General features: G+C 45.2%; 1 protein-coding gene across 4 annotated transcripts in view; it reads left to right on the top strand.

Moving 5' to 3' along the window:
* The first annotated feature begins 5,453 nt into the window (after positions 1-5,453).
* Positions 5,454-10,494, top strand: part of MBD2 (methyl-CpG binding domain protein 2) — a 67,782-nt gene continuing 62,741 nt past the window's right edge. For 2 of the 4 annotated variants that reach the window (XR_008706837.1, XR_008706838.1), the window contains exon 1: positions 5,454-6,094. Coding sequence is in view for 2 of the 4 variants with exons in the window: in XM_055559651.1 (XP_055415626.1) it covers positions 5,550-6,094 (545 nt within the window). In the remaining 2 variants the exon portion in view is untranslated. The remainder of the gene's footprint in view (positions 6,095-10,494) is intronic. The other 2 variants (XM_055559651.1, XM_055559650.1) reach the window with 2 other exon arrangements.

Genomic DNA, 10,494 nt, shown 5'->3' with positions numbered 1-10,494 from the left:
ACCCAACAAACACAATTCTGAGAACCTTGTAAAAGATTCCAAAATAAAAAGACATTAAAATATATGTGTCATATAATTTCAGAGAATATTAGGAGGAGTCAAGTTATTTGAAGTCAAAGAGGAGAAACGTTAAGTGTAGATAAGTATACAAATTCAGGAACCATTGTTTAGAAGTGGAGTCTTATTTTGTGATGAGGGTCTTTTTAAAATTTTATTGGAATATAATTGTGCTATAATGTTGTGTTAGTTTCTGCTGCACAACAACATGAATCAGCTATATGTATACATATATCCCCTCCTTCTTGGGGGGTCTGCTGTCACCCAACCTCCATCCCACTCCCCATCCCATCCACCTAGGTCATCACACAGCACCAAGCTGAGTTCCCTGTGCTATACAGCAGGTTCCATAATATATATGACACAAAATTTTTGAGAAACTGATGAATAACTGCTTTCAATTCATGTAGGAGTGATTACCCAAAGAAAACATTATATAACTGTCTTGTAATTAAACATGTTTGTAAAATGAATTTAAACCTCATTTTTGAGTCAGTCAAATTTATTGTTAAATAACTCTTGGGACACGGAAGCCTATTCAAATTTTCTAAGATAAGAACAGTTGTTGGTATTCTGATTTTACAGAAGTCATGTGATTATAGGCATCCATTGAGAAGAAAATATGCCATTCGTTATTTTGAGAGTACACAATTTTTGCCAAGTGTGTTAATTTGATTTATTCATCAAGTATCTAATAACCTCTCCCCATGTTCCAGGTAAGCCAGGTAAGAGGCATTGCAGATGCAATGGTAAACATGCAGAATGGCCTTTAAGGCTGGTAGTGGAAGACAGACAAGTAAATAACCATCTATAATAAAGGTCGGATGGGGGAAATACCTAATGGCAGTGTGGCATCCAGCACACACCCAGGGGAGTGCAGGAGAGGAGGGTTAGGGGAAGTCGGAGAAGGCTCTAGGGGTAAGTGACGTCTAAGGTGAGACCCAAGGATAAACAGGAATGAGCCAGAGAAAGGTGCTGGGCTAGGGAGAGGGTGGAAGCAAAGGTTCCCACTGTGAAGCAGGACATGTTCCGGGGTGAGAAAATCAGAGACAATGGGGCAGTTTGAAAGCAGTTAAGGAGACAAAGCTCTAAACCTGGACTCCGGAGGCCCGGATTCCAGTCCTAGCTCTGCTATATCTGAGAGACACGTTGGGACATGGGGAAAACCACTTATAGCAGGATCTCCTGGCTAGATGCATATTCCGAGGTTTTCAGTTTCCACTCCTCGGCCTTCTGGATCACCTGTGCTGGCATTCTGGTGTTTTGTGTTTGTTTTGGACAGATTCTGCCTCAGGTTTATTTGCACAAATAGTGCAGGAGGACCCCAGCGCCTTGCACACGGCAGCCCAGCGGTCATACCAGCCCTCCTGTCCTCATGTTGGCAGACAAAGGCCTCGACTCTGGAGGCTTTGTGGGGACGTGGGCACCTGTGGAAGCCTGAACTGGACCCTGAGCTGAAGTTAGCTTGGGTTTGAGCCTTGGCCTGGGGCTTTGGCTGGCAGAGCCCGAGATGTTTGGCAACGTGGGCATGAGCAGTTTTCTGGAGCTTGCACAGGCAAGGTGACGAGCTTGCAGCTGCTGCCATTTGGGAGCTCAGGCTTGAGCGTGATTCGCAGCCAGGATTAAGTTAAAAAACCTCATTGTGGAGCATGTTATATGGCATCTTAGGAGTCTGAAACCTAAGTGAGGTTTTCTTTCTATTCTTAGTACTGCGTTTTCTATTTTTAGGAAGTTAAATCAAATAAGCACCTCTCCACCCCTTAATCCTAAACGCTTAATACCAGCTACTTATCTATGGCTAATGTTAACAACCCACCGAAAATTTCAAAAAAATACAAGACACTGTCTTCTGAAATAATTTCCCTTGGTACAAAACTTACTTCTTGTTTTCTCTTGTTGCGGCTACTGCTGCTAAGTCTCTTGCCTTTCAAGTAATTAACCCTTCTCTTTTGAGTCTGAACTATGCAGTGTAAGATTCTTCTGTAGTCATTCCAAGCGGCAGGTAATAATAAAAAAAAACCCTTTATTTATACTGCATGGACTTGAAAGTGTCATTTGGCAACCTGATGTGCCATGCCAGCAGCATTTCGTTTTAGTTGGGAATTAGGTGAACAGTAGTTGGGCCAACTCAGTGAATCATAAAACCTGCTAATTGGAGCCGGAAAATGGTTTTTGGCTATGCCCTCACTGGTATTTAACGTCTTGATAAACTCTGACCCTATATATGTTTGGACTCTGTTAAGAGAGGGAAAGCAATACCCCCGTTATCACCTGATGCAAATATGCTCATTAGAAATAAAAAGATTTCCAGTATTTAAATCCTTCTTTCGCTGAGTATCTTAGCACACTCAAATATTCAAATGCAAGTTATTTGTGTGTGTGCCCAGTTACTTCAGTCGTGGCCAACTCTTTGCAACCCTATGGATTGTAGCCTGCCAGGGTCCTTCGTCCATGGGATTCTCCAGCAAGAAAGCTGGAGAGGATTGCCGTGCTCTCCTCCAGGGGATCTTCCCGGTCCAGGGATCAAACTCAAGTCTCCTGCATCTCCTGCACTGAGAATGAATTCTTTACCCACTGAGCCACCTGGGAAGCCCGCAGGTTATATATCTTTAATAAATATACAGATCTTAAAACTAGCCTGTTGACTTCCCTGGTGGCTCAGATGGTAAAGCGTCTGCCTGCAATGTGGGAGACCTGGCTTTGATCCCTGGGTTGGAAAGATCCCCTGGAGAAGGAAACGGCACCCCACTCCAGTACTCTTGACTGGAAAAATCCCATGGATGGAGGAGCCTGGTAGGCTACAGTCCATGGGGTTGCAAAGACTTGGACACAACTGAGCGGCTTCACTTTCTTTCTTTCTTTAAAACTAGCCACTACTTCACATTCTTTGAAGTTTCATTCCCTGAATTTGTTCCATTTTTCTCAATAAAAATGCAAACTAACACCTATTTTCTTGAAAACTACATTACTGTAGTGGCTTAATCTCAGCTCTCCCTGGAAATAATGCAAGGAGAATATTTTAAAGAATAGTCTTCCAGGGGTGACAGCTGGTGTTTCAGCACCTGCTTCTACACCTGAGAGTAAGAGAGCCAAGGTGATTAAATCTCAGTTGTTTGTTTAATTGGCCAGATTTCATACATAATCCGCTCTGGTGTTGTCTTTCACTTTTTCCATAAGGTGAAGTTAGCAAGAACTTTTCCACTGTAAGAGAGATTAAAATTGAAAAACTTGGTCACAGCTTTCTTGCCTCAGAAAGACAATGTTGCTATTCTTCAAAGGGTGATAGAAAATGCATTCACCCAGGGTTATAAAAGGGTTATTATTTGTCCAGTATTTTAAGGGAAACAAAAGGATCTATCTCTTAGGTGTTAGCATTTATCCACAATACTTTTAGGTGTCAATCTAGTCCCTGCAAGAATTTAATGTTTTCTTAATTAGATAATTTTCTTCCTTTAGTGGTAGAATAATTACGTACTTTTGTTTGTTTTTATCCTTTGGTTTATGGTATCACAGCAGAAAAATTCAAGTTTGACCAGAAAAGCTTCTGAAATGCCCTAAATGAGTTTTTTCTTAACTAAGGGAGCACCCTACTTTATCTAGTGGGATTTAGCAAATACAATCTGGTAGTAGAAGTCAGAGCAATTATCTTAAATTGATAGTAATTTACTCTTTTAGACATGTTTTTATATCCATTGCATCATTTGATCCACAGCCTTGTTAGACACAGCATGGAAAGGTAAGAATTTCCAACAGTATATCTTTTCCCATCTATTATCTCAATAATTAAGTGTGAAAGTCAACCCCTTCCTCCTACAGGGTGTTTGTTATCCAAATTTTTTTTTTTTTGGTCGCACCACATGGCTTGGGGATCTTGGGTTCATGATTGGGAATCGAATCCTGTCCCCTAGCAGTGGAAGTAGAGTCCTAACCACCAGACTGCCAGGGGATTCCCTGTTATCCAAACTTTGATCTCATAAATCTCTGACTTTAACTCCTTCACCTGAGCCATAAATGTATGTGTTCCTTATGATTCAGTTCTTGATTCCTCTCTTTTCTTTAAATTATCTTTAAATTTTAAATTAATTATTAATTTACCATGCATGCTCTTCCTTGGAGATCTTATTTACTTGCAGGGTTCCCTTCAATTGTCACTTTCACAAGTTGACTTCTAAATGCGGATCTTCAGAACTGACCTCTCTCCTGAGAACTTGACTTTCCAACTCTTTGCTAGACACAGTTCTAGACAGACTTCTTGGAAGAAGCTATAGCTTAACGTATCTCAACTCAAAGACATTAAAAGCAGTCTAAGGTCAGGCTCAGAGGCAAGTGTGTGTGCTTGAGTTGGTGTTTGTCTTAATAAACTCCAGAAGCAAATCAAATAAATAGAGATTTTCCACTACTTTATGTTCATCAGTTTTTTTCTATCCATTAAACTTGGCCCTCAACTTTTAGGTCCTGTATGTTCAAAATCTGAAGATAGCGTAACACTATTTTCAGTAACCCAACATTTCATAATGTATTCAAAAGGTTAAACAAACAGAAGTTGTGCTCCTCTGAAATGGAAATCAGTTTTCTTAATCAATTTGGTTTTACTCTTTAAAAATCACTCCTGAATAGTTGGCAGGTGCAAGTGAATTCCACGCAGATTCCTTAAAGCTAGTGATTAGATTAAATGGGTCTTTTAGCATCAAGGTGCGTTAACGAAGCCAAAGGCCATGGATATTTGTCAAAGGTCATTAGAAAACGAAGTATAAGTTTAAGAAAAGATCCTAAGAAGTTTGGTCAATTCTAGGTGGATTCAGGAATTCTGGTCATGTAGGAACTGGAGGGAACTTTCCGGGCTGTCATTTCCCTTCCTATGGCCTTACAAAGTTCTGGGATGATAATCAATCCAGAATTCTAAAGTTCTGAAAGCCGGACTCTGGAGGCTAGTGATACTCTGCTATGAGGACACTTCAACTCACTCCATCAACCTGAGCTCCCCGGCAAGCTATGACGTCGAGGCAGGAAAAGGTATCTCCTGTTCATTAAATGAACAGTCGAGGTGGTAAATATAAAATAAGAGATACACTTTGTTGCTCATTAACTGGGAAGCAGACGTAGGTGAGATTGCACCGTGAGCGAGGGTAACCCACTCGAAACAAAGGAACCACAGGCCCCCTGACGTCTCTCTGCCTGCAGCCCCGGGCCTCGACCATGCGCCGCGTGGGGGCGGGGGGCCGGAAGGGCGCGGCCGGAGGCGCGGTGGGTGGGGCCGCGGGAGGGGGCGTGTCCTCGAGGAGGCGGGGACAAGATGGCCGCCCGGGCCGCTCGGAGGACCTGAGAGGCGGTGGCGGAGGCCCCGCCCCCCGGCGGGAGGGCCGCTCTGTGCGCGCCCGCTCTATGATGCTTGCGCGCGTCCCCCGCGCGCCGCGCCGCGGGCGGGGCGGGTCTCCGGGATTCCAAGGGCTCGGTTACGGAAGAAGCGCAGCGCCGGCTGGGGAGGGGGCTGGATGCGCGCGCACCCGGGGGGAGGCCGCTGCTGCCCGGAGCAGGAGGAGGGGGAGAGCGCGGCGGGCGGCAGCGGCGCTGGCGGCGGCTCCGCCATCGAGCAGGGGGGCCCGGGCTGCGCGCTCGCCCCGTCCCCGGTGAGCGGCGCGCGCAGGGAGGGCGCGCGGGGCGGCGGCCGTGGCCGGGGGCGGTGGAAGCCGGCGGGCCGGGGCGGCGGCGGCGGCGGCGTCTGTGGCCGTGGCCGGGGCCGGGGCCGTGGCCGGGGACGGGGCCGGGGCCGGGGCCGCGGCCGTCCCCCGAGCGGCGGCGGCGGCCTTGGCGGCGACGGCGGCGGCGGCGGAGGCGGCGGAGGAGGCGGCGGCGGCGCCCCCCGGCGGGAGCCGGTCCCTTTCCCGTCGGGGAGCGCGGGGCCAGGGCCCCGGGGACCCCGGGCCGCGGAGAGCGGGAAGAGGATGGACTGCCCGGCCCTCCCCCCCGGATGGAAGAAGGAGGAAGTGATCCGAAAATCTGGGCTCAGCGCCGGCAAGAGCGATGTCTACTACTTCAGGTACCGCCTTGGGGGGCGGCGGGGTCAGCCCGGGGTCGGGGAGTCGAGCTCTGACGTGGGTAGGGGGGTGTCAGCAGGACAGCGGATGGGCCCGGGGCGGGCCCGCCCGGTGATCGGAGGCCCGGGCCCTTTGCTGAGAGGTGACCCCCCACGCCAACCCCCCAGTGCAGTGACAGTCACAGCGTCCGAATGATGCGAGCCCCTCGGAGGGCGTCTTCATGGGGTAGGGTCCCGGGGAGTGATGGTTTGAGGGGGAGGAAAACAGGGTTATACTGCCAGGGATGACTGGTCCACCGAAGGGTTAAAAGAAGGTGCAATTCATCGAAACTATAAAACCAGCTACTGTTGGCTGCCGTCCCAAGCCCGTCCCAGATTCATCATCGCAGAGTGTTTAATCACGCACACGTGGAAGAAAGGAGCCATCTATGACAGTAAACCAGGTTTTAGTTACTTTGTTGGGATCCCCGGGGCAGTGTCATACAAAGTCACCATTGGGGATGCCGGTAGTTTTCTTGGAACCGCCCTTGTTGTTGCAGAATTCACTCTCCTTTGGAAGCAGACACTGTGGTCAGTTTTCAGGCTCCTGGACCAGAGTGTGTCCTCCCAGGGGACATTTGGCACTGTCTGGGGACGTTTTTGGCTGTCACACCATGGAAGGGGGATGCTGCTGACATGTAATGGGTAGAGACCAGGGATGCTGCTAAACATTCTGTAATACATAGGGCAGCCTTCACTGCAAAGAATTAACTGGCCCAAAATGTCACAAGTGCGGGATTGAGAAATCTTGGTCCGAACGATGAAAGGTTTTCAGCTTGATCCTGTGGTCATGCTGTCCGTGTCGTTAGTTTGGATGACCCAGTAAGCTCAGGACAGGGTCTGTGGCTCTTGATACCAGTGGAATTTTCTTAACAAATTTGCTAACTTTTCTTATAAACTGTCCCATTTCTAGAAGAGAACATAAACATGTTATACTCAGTGGCTTGGAGAGCAGCGTTTGTGGGTTCATTGAGTCATTTTCAGGGACTATACAGAGGTGTGGGAGTAGTTGTCATCTGCCATTTAACCATCAGAGTGTGTTAGGAAGGATTTCCTGTTTTCTGACATCAAGTAGGTTTGATTCATTACCCTTGGGAAAAATGTGTGTGTGTGTGTGTGTGTGTGTGTGTGTGTGTGTATTATAATACACACACACATGCACACACAAAATACCATGTTTATGAATTGAGAATACTCTTAAATAGATTTAAGAGGTTAAAAAATCTGTACATGTATATGTGCATACGTGTACTTGTATACATACATCCAAGTATGATCACTACTGGCATAAAATGTAAATACAAACACATTCCTGATGATTGCTCAAATATATGGATGAGGAATTTTAGTAAAATTATTTCACCTATTGAAGTAAAAAAAAAAAGAAAGTGGTATTGTTATTAGAGTTTGTTTTGACGTTTAATCTGAGACCACTCATCTTGAAATCTTAAATGATGCTTAGAAAGCTTATTTTAAACATACAAAGGCACTAATCGTGTTTTGTATTTCCCCATCATTACATATTAAATTATACTTGGGTAGTACTGTTACTTTGGAGCAAATTGCTACTCCTCTCAGGCTCGCTTGTCTCATGTAGTGCTTTTCACGGTTGTGCATCTTTCCATTAACAGCGCCTTTTGTTTTCTTTCTAATCGAGTAGCTTGCCTACACTTCTTCAGGGAAGTCTGTTTTGATGTCTTGTAGCCAACGATGTTTGACAAGAATATTCCGTGTCTGGGATTGACCTCCTTGAGGAATGGGTGACCAGTCTGTTCTCAGTAGAGCATCTTCAGCTTTGAATTTCACCCCTTTTGACTTTTTCCTGGGATATGCTTTGTTTGGTTTTGGGATGATGTATTCAAACTAACTTGGTTCTTGCAGAGCTTTTTTTGTTGCAGTTCTTGCAGCAGCTGGAAAAGTTATTTCAAAAAGGCAGATTGCCGTAGCGCTCCTTCTGGCGTGTGCTCACCTTTGTGTATGGGTGTGTCATCAATTTTTGATGTTAAGTTTTTTATGTTAATAGATTATTTTATGATAGAAAAACTGATATAATCAATTTGAAAGTCTCTTTATGAGACAGTGCAGAATGATGTGCTATTTTTTGTCTGTGCCAAATGAAAACACACGTCGGACAGATTTGTGCCCCATGCACTTAGTTCAGGGCTGGAGGGAGTGTTGTCTGTCGTCGGTTGTCTGCCTACAAAGCCCAGTTACACTACAGAATTTCCTTCTGAGAGGTTACGAGGCAGGAGGACCCAGACAGTGTGATGTGACGCCTGTGATACAGTGCTTCCTCTGACTTTGACTTCTGCTTTCAATGATGGATGACGGAAGTTACCTACTCATGTTAGAGGTGAACACGTAGGGCTTCCTTGCCGGTCCAGTGGTTAAGACACTGCCGTTCCACTGCAGGTGGCCTGCCTCCCGTCCCTGGTCGGGGAGCTAAGATCCTACATGCTGCGTGGCGTGGCAAATTAAAAAAACATCAAACACACTATTTTTCAATCCACAGTGTCAGTGCTTTGCATATTAGCATCCCTATATACATGCCACTCATTAAAAAGCGAATAGCTCGCCCAGTTCTGGCCATTATCTGTTAATATGCAGGTTGCGTTAACTCTTCCGTTGGTGACTATGAACACCTGCACACAGTTGTTCGCACAGATTCTAATAATGCTAACTCCTTATTTAGCTTGCCCCTGGGGAGATTAAACAAATCTGTGCCTGTTAACAGAGGGTGTGTCTTACACTTATTAATCGGACTTAAATTAAGCTCATTTGAGAAAGCCTCAAATTTTGATAGAATTTTTCTTTTTTTTCCTCTTTCCTGAGATTGCCAGGTTCTAATAGGAAGGTGTGCCTCTGGTTGCCAGTTAAGCAGTGTAGTTATGTCTTCCGTCAGGATTACTGGTAGTGCTGGGGCAGTTTGTATATTATCATCCAAAGTTTGTTTTCTAAAAGGGTGTGGCTTGATCAAGTGTTGGATCTATTGATAGAGTTTCTGAAAAAGTTCATTGCCATCATATGAGCCGATTATTTCAACGATACTTTTCTTACTGGTCTACTTGATTCCTGTCATTTCTAGCTTTTGGTTCTGTGCACTTGCAGATTTGTATTTTTTGAAATATCGTTTTCCTGGGCAAAGGAACCTTTTAGTAGCTGCCTTATGCCTTTTTGAAAATCAGTTGTCTTTCTTTGAGCTCTGTATCAATATCCTGTTGGGTTCTAGACTACTGGTTATAAGTAGGTTAAAGGCCTGAGAGTTAGGGTAAACAGCTACAGCTGCTGCCATAAAGTATGATCTGGTTGGGTATTGGAAACAAAATAGTAACCGTTTTTGACTCTTGTATCAAATTATGATGCATTTACACCTGATCACTTCTCTGAAAAGATAAAATGGAACCAGAGGACATTTGAAATAATCACCAGGGAGTAGGTGCGTGATGAAAGACTAAAGAGATTTCACCTTGATCTGCAAAGAAGAGGACTCAGAGGCAATATAATTGAGAGCTTTAAGTCATGAGTGAGATGTTGAAGGTAGGAGTCTCTAGGGAAGGCAGCAGGGCCCGGGGTGGAGAGGTCTGGAGTTGGTACCCACCTCTGCAGTTACCGACGCAGCCCTGAGCATGTCACTTATTTCCCAGGGCTGTGGTTTCTCCGTTTATGACGTGGATAGTGTGTTTGTACCTGTGCCTCAATAGTGGGCTCAATTCTAGAGCAGTCAGATAAATATATAGCTCTCTTAAAACTTTGCATACATTTAAGGACTAATTAGAGGAAATTTAACTCATTAACTCAAGTTCATTAACTCAAATTGTATGGGCTGAACATATAAATAGGTTTTAAAAAGTTGGCATATCTCATTTGTTGTGAAAGGCTGGTATGCTCTTTGAAGCCATGAATTCTGAATCATTGAGGATGTCAAAGTTCAAATAGGGCCTGTCTGTCTTTTTTTTTGTCTTAAAAATATAGACTCTTCTACACAGTCTTTGTAGAAGAGTCTTGGAAAAAACTAGCTCAGTGGACCAAGGGTCACAGTTCTTAATTGAAGTCTCATTGGTGTTCAGTGAACTGTCATTGGTAACATTTTCTTTCTGGTCATCACCATGGAGTTAAATGTGGCGTCTCCTGTATTACTGTCTTGTTCATTTCCCCAGAACGTGTCTTCCTCCCCATTCCCCAGACATAGTGCTAAACACACAGATGCCGAATAAGTGTTTACCCATTGATATGACGCTTAAAACTTCGCGAAACAAGGCTTAAAGGACTTCCTTGCCTTTGCTTTGTTACTATGCTGTACAGTTATCTTCATTTTACAGGTGCGGAGTTAGGCCAGGGAAGCTAAGTGCTGCTTGAGGTACTGC

This window comes from Bubalus kerabau, chromosome 21 (genome assembly GCF_029407905.1).
Source record: "Bubalus kerabau isolate K-KA32 ecotype Philippines breed swamp buffalo chromosome 21, PCC_UOA_SB_1v2, whole genome shotgun sequence".
In the NCBI taxonomy this organism is placed as follows: Eukaryota; Metazoa; Chordata; class Mammalia; order Artiodactyla; family Bovidae; genus Bubalus; species Bubalus kerabau.
Note: the sequence above shows the minus strand (reverse complement) of the source record. Positions and strands in the feature narration are given on the sequence as shown.